This window comes from Calidris pugnax, unplaced genomic scaffold (genome assembly GCF_001431845.1).
Source record: "Calidris pugnax isolate Ruff unplaced genomic scaffold, ASM143184v1 scaffold421, whole genome shotgun sequence".
In the NCBI taxonomy this organism is placed as follows: domain Eukaryota; kingdom Metazoa; phylum Chordata; class Aves; order Charadriiformes; family Scolopacidae; genus Calidris; species Calidris pugnax.
The window spans coordinates 241,180-257,445 of record NW_015091166.1 but is presented as its reverse complement, the minus strand read 5'-3'; the positions used below and the strand labels follow the sequence as shown (position 1 = coordinate 257,445).

The window sequence follows — 16,266 nt, the reverse complement described above, 5'->3', positions numbered from 1 at the left end:
CCCCCCCCCCCCAGCACCGCGTGTCCCCCCCAGCAGGACAGTAGGTGCTGGGGACAGTGAGCCATGGCCACCCATGACCAGCAAGATGTGGGTAGACCCAGCTCAGGGACACCATCCCTCCTGTGAAGAACATTCATGGAAGGAAGAAGCCGGGGGGGCAGTGACCCCCCTTCTTCTCCTGCCCACAGCTCCCAGCAAAGAGGGGGGGGGGGCTGGTGAGTCCATCCTCCCCACCAATTCCCATCCCAGAGTCAAGTCCTCCTCCTTGCTCAACCCGGGCTGGGCGTTGCAAGCAATTGCAACATGCAAAACTAATTTCCCAAGATTTATTTATTTGCTCGTGTTCGAAAACGAGCTTGTGGGGGCAGAGAACGGGGAACGTCAACTTGAAAGGCTCTTCCTGGAAGAAGCTCATCAGGCCAGCGAGCCACGGGCCACGCCAACCGGCCACGCTCCGAGGCCAGGCCAGGGACACCACGGGTCGTAGAGGGCTCTGACCGTTGTGGTCCCCGTGGGAAGAGGGTAGACACAGGGAGGACAGGGGGGGAGCACCAAGAAGTCCATCGGCGCCAAGCGGCACGTTGCTCAACAAGGGCGGGCTGGCAACTTCAGCAAACTCCAAAACCCACCCCACACAGATGTTTCCTGGTTTCACGCTCAACACGAACCGAGGGATCCTGACCAAGCTTTTGCTGAAGGCCCTGCCCCAAAAATAATCCATGTGCTTGGATTTTCCCCTTTCCTTGCCATGGCCACCAGTGGAAGAAGCTGAAGAAGCCTCTGGGGCCAGCAGACCCTGAGGAGCCACCTCTGGGGCCAGCTGGCTGGAGGAGAAGGCTCCCACGTGTCCCTTCCAGCCCAGACTGCCCCGACACCGAGCTGAGACCTGTCTTGGTGCTACCAGGGGACACTCGGAGACACCAACCACCCCAGGAGGCAGCAGAAGCCTCCAGTCTCCACCCCAGAAGTTCTTGGCCCCATCAACTCTTACAAGTCTTCCCAATCTCAGCAACTCTTCCCCCTCCCCAGTTCCAGCCTCCTCCTGTGCTCGACGGGGCTGGGAGCATCTTGTCCCACCCAAGGAGCCCCTCAACACCAGTGGGTCATCGGCTCAATGGCTGTTCATGGCAACTCCTGCCACAGGTTCTCCCTCCTTTAACCTGAGCCACGGAGCATCTGATTTACCCCCCGGCCAGTCAAGCACCGCAGGGCTGTGGGTTTTTTGGGGAAGGAGCTTTGCTGACCCAGCACATAACTTCCCTCTGCATGAATCAGTCGCTGTGGAGTCTGCAAATACATCAATTGTGGCCTGACACAAGGAGGAAGGAAACGCGCAATCTTCTCGCAGACTAAAACAGGGATTTCGACACAGTCCTGAAAACAGCTGCAATTAAAGCCGCGTGTGGCTCAGCAGCTCAGCCCGGCGCCCGCGCAGCTCAGCGTGGAAGAGCAGAAACCATCTCTGGTGGGGAAGGTGGGAAGAGCTTGGCACTAAGCGCCCTGCGCCGCGGTGGTCTGGAAGAAATCCCACCCCTGGAGCCAGGGCAGGACAGGGACACCCAGGTCGGGAGAGGTCCCAGCTCTGCTGGGAATCCTCCTCGTGAGACTCCCCTTGGAAGCAGCTGGAAACCTCCCCATTCATAGAATCCTAGAATCATTGAGGTTGGAAGAGACCCTTGGGATCATCGAGTCCAACCATCTCCCCTACTCTACAAAGTCCTCCCCTACACCACGTCCCTCAGCACTGCATCTAAACGGCCCTTCAACACAGCCAGGGATGGGGACTCCACCCCCTCCCTGGGCAGCCTCTTCCAACGCCCGACCACTCTTTGGGTGAAAAATTCCTTCCTAATGTTCAATCTAAACCTCCCCTGTTGGAGCTTGAAGCCATTCCCTCTCCTTCTGTCACTAATTACCTGTGAGAAGAGACCAGCACCAACCTCTCTACAGTGTCCTTTCAAGTAGTTGTAGAGGGTGATGAGGTCTCCCCTCAGCCTCCTCTTCCTCATTCCTCACAACAGGCACAGAAATCCCTCACCAACGATCCTTGAGGGACATTTTCACCCCTTGCCCCAGCCCACTGGACAGATACAAGCGCCGGAGTGAGCTCTGCACCCCGTCTTTAAATAAAGAATATTTCTGTCCAAGTGCATCCGCTGAACAGCCCACATTTTTTGCTTCATGGAGGGAGGATCAGACCCAACACCAGCCCCAGCAGCAACGAATTCCCCGAGGTCCCTGGGCTGCAGGGACTGGACACAGATGTCCCCGGTCCACGCTCCCCCACGGCGTCCTGCCCCCAGCAAAACCCACAGGAGCCAGAATCCCGGGGGGCAAGGGGGGGTCTGTACCCCACTCGCCACCCAGGGAGAAGCCCGGGCGGGCGGCCCAGGGCACCGGGCACCGGCAGAGCCAGCGACACGCGGCTCCTGCCCAGAATAAAAAAAAAAAAAAAAAAAAATTGGAAAAGTTGCCGAATGTTTCGGTTCAAAAACGCCTCCAGAAGAGGAACGGAGGCTCGTCAGGAATGCAGTCCCCAGGGCTTCTCAAATACATTGGTTTCCTACTTTCCTTTTTATAGGGAATGATCCGTTTGATACATTTACATAATACCATAATCTGGTGGAATTTCTGTCTCTTCCCTCCACAGACATCCTCTCCCCCGGAGAACAAGACCGTCTCTGTGACGGCAACGTACTCCGTGGATAAACACTGCTCCTGGGGACAATTTTCCTTAATTAGAAGTATGTTAACAGGACAGGCATGAAGACAAACTCCAGCCCCGAAGGGCGCCGGCCGCGGGACAGAGGGACACCCCACGCCCCTCGGGGGGGTCCGACACGGCCCCCCAAGCTCCATCTCCCAGAAACAGACACCTCCTTGTGCGAGGAGCCACCACCTCGAGCCCCGGGATGGGGAGGAGGGGAGTGGGGACGGGCCACGCGCAGCCCCCGCCATCACGTCAGCCTTGTTTCCTTAGAAAACCAGGCTAAAAAATAAATAAATTTAAAGGCCTCTCTTGCGAAGCTGTTTTAACTCCGAGAGGGAACCGCTGGGTGGAAGCCGGTGGCCCACGTCCAGGACGTCTGACTCGGCGCTCCGAAGGATCCCTGCGGCCTCTGCGCACACACGGGCACAAGCCAAACGCTCCCCGGGGGGGTCAAACTGGCCCCCCCAAGGCTGCCCACCCCCCCCGGGCACCACGGGAGGAGACCCCCGGCCACCATCCCCAGGCTGACACGGCCTCCAGCCTCCTGGGGTGGGGACGCCCCGACGGCATCATGTCACCCTCCTGCCAGACAGCCCAAACCTCCCCCCTGCCCCAAACCTGTCCCCCTCCCCATGGGGGGCCAGGCTCAGCCCCACTGCGTCCCCGGGGAGAGCAGGAATGGAGAAATGGAGAGATGGAGCTCGCTCCGTCTCAGCTGTGTGGAGGGCAGCCAAGGGACCGCTAATTACTCGGCCTTAATGAGGCCATTCCACGGGCAAAAATATTCAGCAGAGGCTGATGGAGGGACAGGGCTCTTGGCTGAGAGGAGAGAGACACAGAAAAATGCCAAAAAGCTCTCAAAATAAAATTCCCCTTTTCTATTAAAATACCCCCGGGCCCCGCCCAGAAAAAAAAAAAAAAAAAAAAAAAGTTTGGAAAAGTTGCCGAATGTTTCGGTTCAAAAACGCCTCCAGAAGAGGAACGGAGGCTCGTCAGGAATGCAGTCCCCAGGGCTTCTCAAATACATTGGTTTCCTACTTTCCTTTTTATAGGGAATGATCCGTTTGATACATTTACATAATACCATAATCTGGTGGAATTTCTGTCTCTTCCCTCCACAGACATCCTCTCCCCCGGAGAACAAGACCGTCTCTGTGACGGCAACGTACTCCGTGGATAAACACTGCTCCTGGGGACAATTTTCCTTAATTAGAAGTATGTTAACAGGACAGGCATGAAGACAAACTCCAGCCCCGAAGGGCGCCGGCCGCGGGACAGAGGGACCCCCCACGCCCCTCGGGGGGGTCCGACACGGCCCCCCAAGCTCCATCTCCCAGAAACAGACACCTCCTTGTGCGAGGAGCCACCACCTCGAGCCCCGGGATGGGGAGGAGGGGAGTGGGGACGGGCCACGCGCAGCCCCCGCCATCACGTCAGCCTTGTTTCCTTAGAAAACCAGGCTAAAAAATAAATAAATTTAAAGGCCTCTCTTGCGAAGCTGTTTTAACTCCGAGAGGGAACCGCTGGGTGGAAGCCGGTGGCCCACGTCCAGGACGTCTGACTCGGCGCTCCGAAGGATCCCTGCGGCCTCTGCGCACACACGGGCACAAGCCAAACGCTCCCCGGGGGGGTCAAACTGGCCCCCCCAAGGCTGCCCACCCCCCTGGGCACCACAGGAGGAGACCCCCGGCCCCCCCAAGGCTGCCCACCCCCCCCGGGCACCACGGGAGGAGACCCCCGGCCACCATCCCCAGGCTGACACGGCCTCCAGCCTCCTGGGGTGGGGACGCCCCGACGGCATCATGTCACCCTCCTGCCAGACAGCCCAAACCTCCCCCCTGCCCCAAACCTGTCCCCCTCCCCATGGGGGGCCAGGCTCAGCCCCACTGCGTCCCCGGGGAGAGCAGGAATGGAGAAATGGAGAGATGGAGCTCGCTCCGTCTCAGCTGTGTGGAGGGCAGCCAAGGGACCGCTAATTACTCGGCCTTAATGAGGCCATTCCACGGGCAAAAATATTCAGCAGAGGCTGATGGAGGGACAGGGCTCTTGGCTGAGAGGAGAGAGACACAGGCTCGACAGGAACTGGGGAACTGCCACCAGGGTGATTTTGGGGGGACGAAAATGTGACAATGGGACCAGTTTGGGCAGGGACGATCCCGGCAGGACTCGGCTGCAGCACAGGGAACCCAGCAGCAGCAGGATGGGCAGTGGCACAGGACAGACAGACGGACAGACAGACGTGTGCAGGGATAAACACGCTCCTGCCCATCTGAGATCAAACCCCTCCCCGTGGGCGAGAGGATCCCAATTACTGGGGACATTAATTTCACCCTTTTGTCTCCAGCAACGTGGGAACGCGGCTCGATCGAGGCCATGGGGCTGGATGGAGGGAGACGGAGGGGAGCGGCGCCGGGGGGGGACGGAGAGGGGCTCCTCCATCCCGGGAAGGGGGAGGGAGAGAAGACCCTTCCCCACTTCTGCCAGCGCAGCCCGGGGGACCGGGGTGGCCGGGAGGAAGGGGGACATCCCAGCTCAGGGATGCTGCCACCCTGGGACCACCCCACAAAACTGGGAGAGGAACAGAAACCAGCCCAGTCCTGCCCATCCCACCCTGGGGTCCCATGGGGGACTTTATCCTGCCCCACACCGAGGGGTAATTAAAGGCAGAGGTGCCAGGAGAGCTGCAGAGAAGTCCCTGGTGCCTCCGCAGCAGATCTGCCCCCGGGGCTGAGCAGGCACCGGCAGGCATTTAGTTAACAAACCGATTAAAGTCATCTCTTAGTTAACAAACCGATTAAAGTCATCTTGTCTGGCCTTATCCCCTCCAGCACAAGGAGCTGGTGTGAGCACACCAGCCCCGGCCACTGCACCCACCCTCTCACGCATCGCCGCTACGAGAACAGCCAGAAACAGTTAAAAAATAAAAAAAAAGAACGAAAAGGAAAGGAATCAGCAGATGAAATTACCAATCATCCTGCTTTCTTGCCAAGTAAGTTCACATCGGAGCCTCTTTCTTGGCTAGGATGAGGCAGCAAGGAAGAAAAATAGCTTTCCATGCAAAGTGGGGAAAGAAAGAAATGTACTTGGATTCCTCTGCAGAGCAACATCTCCCTGAAATCAATTTGTCCCGAACCCTAGAGCTCTTCTGCTTATTGGCAACAGGACAGGTCATTACGAGTAACAGGGCTGAAATGGAGTCAATGAAAACAACCTCCCAGACGTGCTTGTTTAGATAGATGCTGCCCAGGAAGGTATTTTAATAATGGCCAGATTGCTATCGTTTAGGGTTTATAATACACTCGGGATCAAATGTCCCGATATTTCAAACCCCTTCCTGGGGGCTTGTTTTCTAAAAGGAAAAAAACAAAAACAAACACAAAAAAAACCAACAAAAAACCCAACAAATCTTAAAACAAGAAATAATAAATCAAGGCACCTCCACAGCCCTTTCTCAACAGCCCTGGCCGTGTCCCGCCGAGCAGCCGGCGTTCCTGCCCGCTCCGACCGGGAGCTGGACACCGACCCCGGGACAGGGCTCCCTTCCCGAGGGATTCGGCAAATGCCACGGGCACCTGGGACTGGGAATGAGCCCTACTGGCACCGACCACCTTCCAGCACAATAAAGGCATTGAGCAAAACAAACCCTGGCACCGCAGAGCTGCCGGTTCTGACCGTGCAAAAAAAAAAAAAAAAAAAAATAATGTCACGAGTTGGCTGAGAAAAGGGAAAAAAAGAAAGGGAAAGAGAAGGGGAAGGGGAGAGCCACTGAGAAACCCCGGGTTCAGCCTCCCCACACATGTTCTCTAGTATTTTTCCATAGCAAGAGCAAAGAACTCCTGGCTTTTCCGGAAAGCCGAGTATCACTCGATCACACCGCGCCGGAGCCCGGGCTTTAAGGCACAAATACCGACGAGGCAGCACGGGGTCAATTAACGGTGTCCTCTTAAGGAGGGCTCCTTAGAAGGTGGTGGCACAAATCCCATTTAAGGTCACACAAATCTGTCCCACTCACCCTGCTCTGTCCCAGCCCCGGGGGCTCCGGCAGAGCTGGGGGAATTGCCCAAGAAGCTGGAGCTGAGACACATCCTCCCCCCAAGAGCCAGCCCCGGGGACAAGGGGGACACGGGCTGGGGGTCAAGCTGGGTGGAAATTGGGGGAGCAGGGGTCTCCTACTGGGCCACGGGACACAGCAAGGTTTCTGCACACCTTCACCTTAGCAGAAATGGAGACAGGGAAGTTATAATCAAGGCAAACACCACCGCTCCATCCCAGACCTGCTGCTTCCCCAGCATGGAATGAGGCCACGGACCAGACAGTGTCCAGGCAGGAGCCCCCCAGCCCCATCCCACCCAGGACCCACGGGGGGGGCAGCACCGGCCCAACTGGGAGGGACGAGCAGCAAAAGGGCTTTTTTTTTTTTTTTTTTTTTTTTTTCCCCTCTGGTGTGTTGTTTTGCTTCGAAATTCTTTGGAATCCCAAGTCCAAACAAACGAGGACATTGTCTGGGGAAACACGTGGAGGCTGGAATCTTGTTGAGAAAACCCACGGGATCAGAAAGTCCCAGAGGTCAAGGATTAGCCACTGAGCAAGGTGGGTCCATGGGACCAGCCTCAGCCCCTGGACCCGAGGGCTGTCACCCCGGAGCAAAACCTGCCCTGGTCCCCAGCCCCGTGTGGGTGGCAAGACTGGGGTCTGGAGGGGTCTGGGGGGACGAGGGGACCTGCCTGGTGCCACCCTACTCACGAGGTGATGCTCGACCAGCCCCAGCAGATGCCAGTGGAGGATTGGGTTGCATAGGGAAGAGTGTAGCCAGCAGGTCAAGGGAAGTCATTCTCCCCCTCTACTCTGCACTGGTGAGGCCACAACTGGAGTACTGTGTCCAGTTCTGGGCTCCCCAGTTCAAGAGGGACAGGGAACTACTAGAAAGAGTCCAGCAAAGGGCAACAAAGATGATTCAAGGATTGGAGCATCTCCCTGATGAGGAGAGACTGAGAGAGCTGGGACTCTTTAGGCTGGAGAAGAGAAGGCTGAGGGGAGACCTTCTCAACGCCTACAAGTATCTCAAGGGAGGGTTGAAGGAGGAGGGAGCCAGACTCTTTTCAGTGGTTCCCAGTGAGAGGACGAGGGGCAACGGGCACAAGTTGGACCAGAAGAGGTTCCACTCAAATTTGAGGAGAAACTTCTTCACGGTGAGGGTGGCAGAGCCCTGGAAGAGGCTGCCCAGGGAGGGTGTGGAGTCCCCTTCTTTGGAGATTTTCAAGACCCGCCTGGATGCTCCTGAGTAACGTGCTCTGACAAGCTCTGGGCAATCCTGCTTCAGCAGGGGAGTTGGACTAGATGATCTCTATGGTCCCTTCCAACTCTAAAAAATTCAGTGAAATTCAGTGAAATTCAGTGAAAACCCGCACGCTCCAGAGGCACCCCTGTGCAGGCACTGGCCGTTCTGTCCTTGAGCAGGAGTGGACACGATGTTTGCCAGGACCCTCCCCGGCCAAAAACAGTGTGGGGTTTTCACACGGAGGAGAGGAGAGGGAGAGGGGAAAGGGAGGAAGGAGGAGACAAGTTCCCCTTGTTCCCCAGCACCGGCAGGAAGGACAAACCCTCCCCTGCACCATCACGTCTCTGCTCGTGTCCCATCCTCCCCCGGGGGCTGCTCTGGCCGGTGGCCAGTAGCCAGGGAGCAGGAGTAGCCCCAAGGGAATTTGGGCTCTAGGGGCTGGATGAGAAGGTGCCACCTCTGGGATGGTGAGAGGCTGGACCCTGCCCAGTGAGGGACCACACCATCCCCCATTTGCCCACAGCAGCTTCAGCTGCCCTGCAGCACTAGCCAGGGGCCACCTTGGCCACGCGGTGTGACCACCAGCACCGAGCCCCACGCATCCTCCCCATCACAGAATCACAGAATCTTCTAGGTTGGAAGGGACCTTCAAGATCATCTTGTCCAACCGTCAAGCTCACCTCCAAGCTCAGAGGTGCCCAGGGCTTCCCAGCGACTAATGGCGGAGAGAAAGAATTCAATTCCAACGTGAAGTGGGGCTTTTTTTTTACTTTGCTTTGTTTTTTTGTAAGAGAAATAGATGGAAGACTACACCAGCCTCTGATTCTCAGCGAGTCCCTGGAAAAAGACCTGGGGGTAGGGAACCGGCCAGCTCAGATCAACTGAGAAAATCACTGCCTGTGAAAAATATCCACAGGCAGCGCGTATTTGGGAACCCAGGGACAGTCACCATGAAAAAGTGCTTCAGTCCTGGAGGCTGCGGAGAGAAAAAGGGTTGAGCAGTGCAAGGAACCAGGGGAAAAAGCAAAGCTTCAGAGTACAGCGGGTCTTGCCAAGCCCTGTTAATAGCATTCATTTAACACATCTCCCACAACACAAGTGACACTAATCTCTCGGCAGGAAGGGAGCAGGGACAGAGGCAGGGAAGGGGGGCTGCCATCAGAGCCGGGGCTGCGACATCCCACCAGCCCAGACCTACCCCCGACAGCTGGGGGCTGCTAATTTCCAGCCCTTCAGCATCAGTCTTCCCCCATCAAATGCCAACTCAAGCCCCATTAGCAGCAGGCACCAGGGAAGCCCGACTCCTGCTGTTAGCAGATAATGCCATAAAGCAGCAAATAAAGAGGGAAACCACTAATTGGATTCACAGGTCTCTCCAGCGTCCTGACAAGAGAGGAGCAGGGGATTGACATTATCTCCTCGTCACAACCCCCAGCATCGGACCCGGGGGCACCCGCCGCAACGCTCTCTGCCACCATCCCCAGAACCAGGTGATAGAGGGGCTGAACAGAGACCCTTCATCCCACCCTCCCCAGCAGGAGGATGATCCATCAGGAGACACCCAGGAGCTGTGCTCTCGCTCCTTCCCGGGCAGGTTGGGTTGTTATTGCCAACACAGGGTTTCCATGGGGCACGCGTCCGTCCGGGCAGCACGTACCCACCAGACCAGGGTCTGTGGGCAAGGAGGTGAATGGCACCACCACCCCATGAGCCCCTCCTCGGGGCTGGAAATCAGTGCCCAGGTGTGTGGTTGTGTCCTGTACTCGGCACTGGTGAGGCCTCACCTTGAGTACTGTGTCCAGTTTTGGGCCCCCTACCATAAAAAAGACATGGAGGTGCTGGAGCAGGTCCAGAGAAGGGCGACAAAGATGGTGAGGGGTCTGGAGAATAAGTCTGATGAGGAGAGGCTGAGGGAGCTGGGGGTGTTCAGCCTGGAGAAGAGGAGGCTGAGGGGAGACCTTATTGCTCTCTCCAACTCCCTGAAAGGAGGGGGTAGAGAGGTGGGGGTCGGTCTCTTTTCTCAAGTCACAGGCGACAGGACAAGAGGAAATGGCCTCAAGTTGCACCAGGGGAGGTTCAGGCTGGATATTAGGAAAAATTTTTCACCCAAAGGGTTCTCAGCCCTTGGAATGGGCTGCCCAGGGAGGGGGTTGAGGCCCCATCCCTGGAGGTGTTCAAAAGCCGGGTTGATGTGGTGCTGGGAGGTCTGGTTTAGTGATGATGCTCCTTGTTTGTTGTGGGGGTGTCTATTTTTGTCAGTCAGGTTGACGGTTGGACAAGATGATCTTGAAGGTCCCTTCCAACCTAGAAGATTCTGTGATTCTGTGATTCTGTTGTGCTCCACAGCCCACACCTGAGGCTGTTTCACACCTCGCACCGGAGGAGGGACCCCTCGTAGCTCTGTTGGGAGCAGCCTCCACCCCAACATCAGCGGGGACCAGCTGCTGCCCGTCCCCCCATCCCCCTGGATGGGAACGTGGATGGGAACCTCCCTCCATCCCAGGGCAAGGGCAGGTGTTTTCCCACCCCGATCCGCTGAATTCCCCTCTTTCCACCCGGAGCTATCGCAAGGGATCAGGAGGCTGAGCAAAGCAAGGCACCTTTTCTTGTTTGGACTTGAACCCGCTCTCATGATGAGCTCCCTTCCCCTCATGACCGTAATTAAAAGGTCGTGTCTCAGATTTAACTTCCTGGAGCTGGAGCGGCACAACCAACCACCCCGAAATCTTGCCAGGCCAACGACCTCACCTGGGGGTGATGGAGGGGCTGGGGTGGGTGCTGCAGGTCCTGATCCTCCACTGACCCCTCACCACTGCCCACCCACACTCGGGGCGGTTTTTCCTCCTGTGGCCACCTCGACCACCTGGGTGGTGGCCTCCTGTGACCACCAACCCCTGCACCCTCAGCCTCACACCGTCCTCTGCCAGGCGGAGGCACCCCAGAAAGCTCAGGACCCTCCCTTTGCAGGGATGTGGCTGTGGAATGGCACCCGGGGGGGCTCCAGGAACACCCCAAAACCTCCTGCCTGAACCCCAGGGGCTGCCCTTCCCCAAGGCCAAGAGGTGGCTTGTGGCTCAGTGTCATCCATGAGCCACGGCCACCGCTGCGACTCCCAGCCCTGGCAAATTGCTGTGTTAACACCAAGCCTGACAGGAAGAAGAAGTGTGGAGCCAGCACCTCACGTTGCTCTTTCTGCCCCTTGGGGGGACCAAATCCAGCCCCTGGAAGCCTCTGGAGAGGAGCAGCCAAACGTGGACCTCCTTAAACCATGGTGGGGGGGGAGCAGAGAGCAGAGCTGAGCCCTCTCCTGCCTAATTTCAGGCTATCGCCTGCGAGAGCAAAGGGTGAGGCCTCTCCCTAAAAATACACACTGCCCTAAAAATACACAGTGCAAGCTCAAATTAACCGTGCCGCGCACAACCTCGGCAGGACGCTGCGGCCGGAGCCTGCTGAGCCCAGGGGGGTGACAGGGGCCAGAGGGACCCCAGATCGTGTCCCTCACTTCAGCCGGTTCCCCCTCAGCAGCCGGGGCACCCCGACATCGCCCTCGGCAGAGAAACGCCCTGAGCCCCAAGATCCACCCAAAACCTTTACGCGTTTGCAAAGATCAGTCCGTACACGTTCCCTAATTTGCTCGGTGAGCTAATGCTCATCAGGTGACACCACCACCCGCCTTTCTGGAAGATTGGGGATCCCTCTTGCATCACGCCCCAGCAGCCGGCCTCCCTCTGGAAGCACCCCTAAATTCGGGAGGCAAAGGAGAGCGGGAGGATGAGAGCAGGCAGAACCCCACAGTAGCACACAGCACAGCCCGCATCCCTCCAATCCCACCCCGATGGACTTGGGTCTTTCATAGGATAAAACCAGCAACAAAACACCACCAGGAGCAGTTTCCCACCTCCTGGCTGCACGGCTATGGCACCCACCCACCCCCATCTCGGGGGACCCCACTTCACAAACAACAGCACCCATGAAAGGCTCCTTGAGACCCACAACTTCTGCTGGGACCCCTCGCCGAGGGGGCAGAGGCTCTGGGGAAAGCAGGCAACGGCACGAGCCTGAGACAAAGAGCACCAAAACCCCAGAAAAACGACTCTCCTTCCCATTCTGGCTGCTGAACTGGGCCCAGCAAGCCCAAACAGGAGCCGGAGCCGTAACCACGCTCATTACGGCCGGGTTGACACAAGTGGAATGAAACCACCAGCTGCCACTTAACGCCGGTGACTCACGGGCACTTTTTGGTTGAGATTTGGTTCTCGGTCGGTGCTTGGGGTGGGGTCCAAAGCCTGGTCCGGGGCAGGGGAACGAGGGGGCAAAAAACCAGAAGAGGAAGCAACGAGAACTGCCAATGCCAAACCCGCTCCGCAGGTACCACCTCCGCTCCTCGCTCCATCATCTTTCCTCGCAGACTCACACAAAGAAACCACAAAACTAGCTAGAAATAATAAGAGGGAAGGAAAAGGAAAGCCAACAAGCTCTGTTGCTGCTGAAGCCTCGGTGCAAAGCTGCCTCCTCCCAAAATTCACCCCCGCTTCACCCCCCGCTGGCTGGGGATGCTGTTGGAAGGAGATGGGGATGGGGATGGGGGGGGACAAGGGCTGGGAGCGAGGCCCAACGTGGGGCAGGAACTCACGGTGGAGGCTGAGGGAGATGTTGATGGAGCGTTCTTCCACGAAGCCCTTCAGGTTGGGGATCTTGGCACACTTGAGGATGGTCTGGGAGGCGCTGTCGCCCACGTGGACCCAGCAGACCGTGTCCTCCACGTAGTTGAAGTCCATGGCCGTGGTCTGCTTGGCGCTGGTGGGGGTGATGTTGGGCACGGGGGCTCCGCTCAGGTAGGTGGCCAGGATGTTCTGGGAGTTGGCGATGAGCAGCACGGGGGGACGGTCCACGGGCTCTGGCAGGGAAAGGAGGGGAGAAGAAGGGTGGTCAGGGCAGAGCACCTGAAGCTCACGGCTGCGACGCCGTAGCAGCCTGGCCCTTCTGCCCCAGGGGAAACAAGAGCGTGACACGGAGCCCAACGTGTGGCACAGGACAGTCCTCAGAGAGGAGCAGAACCAGGGGCAGGGGCACACATGAGGCAGAGGCCGTGGTTTGCAGAGCTGCCCAAGAGCAGCAAGCATCTCCTGTCCAGGATCTCACCATTCTTGGCTTTGCAGGACCTGTTATCGGGCTGCAGGAGGTACCCTTCGACACAGCTGCACGTGTAGGAGCCCTCCGTGTTGGTGCAGGTCTGGCTGCAGGTCCCGTAGACGGTGCATTCATCAAAGTCTGGAAAAGAAGGCAAAAACCCCAAGGTTTGGACTAGCAAATGTCTCTCCTTGGCTGCCTTAAGAGGGAACGAAGGCTCCCCCTTCTCTCCAGGGCAGAGCTGGAGGAGAGGACACGATCCTGCACAGGATCCTCACGATCCTGAGACACTGGCCCAGGTTGCCCAGGGAAGTTGTGGCTGCCCCATCCCTGGAGGGGTTCAAGGCCAGGTTGGATGGGGCTTTGAGCAACCTGCTCTAGTGGGAGGTGTCCCTGTCCATGGCAGGGGGGTTGGAACTCCATGATCTTTGAGGTCCCTTCCAACCCAAAACATTCTATGATTCAATGATCCATGAGCAGAAGGGATGGTCACAAGGGTCTCCAGAGCAGGACCTGACCAACACCACCACGGGCAGCCCCCTGCCTTCTCCTCCAGCATCTGGGCTCCCCAGTTCAAGAGGGACAGGGAACTACTAAAAAGAGTCCAGTGAAGGGCAACAAAGATGATTCAAGGATTGGAGCATCTCCCTGATGAGGAGAGACTGAGAGAGCTGGGACTCTTTAGTCTGGAGAAGAGAAGGCTGAGGGGAGACCTTCTCAATGCCTACAAGTATCTCAAGGGAGGGTTGAAGGAGGAGGGAGCCAGACTCTTTTCAGTGGTTCCCAGTGAGAGGACGAGGGGCAACGGGCACAAGTTGGACCAGAAGAGGTTCCACTCAAATATGAGGAGAAACTTCTTCATGGTGAGGGTGGCAGAGCCCTGGAAGAGGCTGCCCAGGGAGGGTGTGGAGTCCCCTTCCTTGGAGATTTTCAAGACCCGCCTGGATGCTCCTGAGTAACGTGCTCTGACAAGCTCTGGGCAATCCTGCTTCAGCAGGGGAGTTGGACTAGATGATCTCTATGGTCCCTTCCAACTCTAAAAAATTCAGTGAAATTCAGTGAAATCTGCAGCAGGACAGCGAAAGGACAATCCGGGAGTCTTTTCAAGGCCTAATTATCCACTGCCCTTCCCCCCCTGCCTCCTTGCAAAATGTGCACCTCAATTTCCAGCCTGAATTTCTCTAATCTTCAGCTTCCAAACCCCTGGCTCGTACGCTGCTGCCGCTTTCTTCTGCGAGATGAAAGAGCCAGCTCCACCACGGGAGAGCTCTTGCCCCCAGAGGTGCGTGCGGGAGCTGATAACAGGCCCCTTTCACCTCCGCTCGGAGAAATGAAAGAGATGGAGCCACCACAATCTCTCCCTTCCAGCCTCGTCTCCGGGCGTCGCGTTGATCTGATCCCTCCTCGCTGACCCTCCCTTATTTTCCAGAGGGACAGACACCGGGAGCACACACGAGCCTGGAGATGCCCCCTGACTCCGTACACAAAGGCAAAGCCTTTTCCTGACTCCCTCCCAAATTTCTGCTCCTCACTCGGCCTCTCAGGAGCTGCACCCACGTCACGGCCCCAGGGAGGCAGAGTCCTGGCAGCCCCATGGTCCCCTCTGGTTGGGGTCTGCCAAGCCCCCAGGCCCCTTTGGCCATAGGGCTGAGCCCCAGGCCCCTTCGGCCGGGATGGTGGCATCACCCGGAGCCTGGAGGAGCCAGGGATGATGGCACTGCCCACTCCACACCAACCTTTGCAGCTCCTCCTGTCCTCGGCCAGCTGGAAGGAGTTGTTGCAGTAGCAGGCGGGTCCGCTCAGCGTGGGCACGCAGTGGTGCTGGCAGCCCAGGGCCGTGCAATTAGCTAATTGTTCTGAGGAGAGAGGGGAAGAGAGAGGAGAGAGGACATCACCGAGGGATGCTCCAGGAATGGACACCACAGCCCCAAGGGTTGGGTAGCTCCGGGGTGATGCTGGGACCAAGGATGCGGCCGCTGGGCTCATTGCCTCCAGCAGGTTTGTTTCCATTAGGACTCACAATAAACACCAATAAAGCCCCCACCTCCCCAGGGCTGCCCCCCATCAATAAACAGCAGCAGCAACTTCATGGAGGTCATTTCTCAATGGGCCTCCTCGCCCGGCGGTGAGGGACACGCTGTCAGCCCTTTGAGGGGGCCAAGGGGCAGTTGATGTTGGGTTTTATTTTCTTCTCTCCTCTCCTCACCCTGCCCAACCTCTCACTCCGTGCTCGGAGGGGTCCCAGCCAATCCACCGGTGGAGGGGGAACACTGGTCTTTTCTCTGCTGGTCATTTCTCAGTGGTGCCCAGTGACAGGACAAGAGGAAATGGGCACAAACTTGAGTATAAGAAGTTCCACCTAAACATGAGGAGGAACTCCTTTACTGTGAGAGTGGGAGAGCCCTGGAAGAGGCTGCCCAGGGAGGTGGTGGGATCTCCTTCTCTGGAGACATTCAAAAACCACCTGACAAGGGCAACAAAGGTGGTGAGGGGTCTGGAGAATAAGGCTGATGAGGAGAGGCTGAGGGAGCTGGGGTTATTCAGCCTGGAGAAGAGGAGGCTGAGGGGAGACCTTCTTGCTCTCTCCAACTCCCTGAAAGGAGGGGGTAGAGAGATGGGGGTCGGTCTCTTTTCTCACGGCACAGGCGACAGGACGAGAGGAAATGGCCTCAAGTTGCACCAGGGGAGGTTCAGGCTGGATATTAGGAAAAAGTTTGTCACCGAAAGGGTTATCAGCCCTCGGAATGGGCTGCCCAGGGAGGGGGTTGAGGCCCCATCCCTGGAGGTGTTCAAAAGCCGGGTTGATGTGGTGCTGGGAGGTCTGGTTTAGTGATGATGCTCCTTGTTTGTTGTGGGGGTGTCTATTTTTGTCAGTCAGGTTGACGGTTGGACAAGATGATCTTTGAGGTCCCTTCCAACCCCATAGGATTCTACGATTCCATGAACAGCAGCCAGGAGCCCCCCTGGACCAACACCACCCGACCCTTCCCGCTGGACGGGGAGCAGCAAAAACCCTGCCCCTCACATGTGGAACTGTTTAATAAGCCGGGCAGGGCCCAGCCGAGTTGTTTACAAGGTTTATCAGCTTTGGCAGCCCCAGCTATTAATTTCAGATCCTTATCTCTCAGCTAAAGCATCCAAAAAAAAA

General features: G+C 57.4%; 1 protein-coding gene across 1 annotated transcript in view; it reads right to left on the bottom strand.

Annotated features, from left to right (window-relative positions):
* LRP1 (LDL receptor related protein 1) overlaps nucleotides 1–16,266 on the bottom strand; it is a 116,789-nt gene that overhangs the window by 75,012 nt on the left and 25,511 nt on the right. Inside the window, exons 5-7 of the mRNA XM_014959362.1 lie at nucleotides 14,855–14,974; nucleotides 13,131–13,259; nucleotides 12,622–12,885 (exon numbers count right to left, since the gene is read on the bottom strand). Of these exons, the coding sequence (XP_014814848.1) occupies nucleotides 12,622–12,885; nucleotides 13,131–13,259; nucleotides 14,855–14,974 (513 nt within the window). The remainder of the gene's footprint in view (nucleotides 1–12,621; nucleotides 12,886–13,130; nucleotides 13,260–14,854; nucleotides 14,975–16,266) is intronic.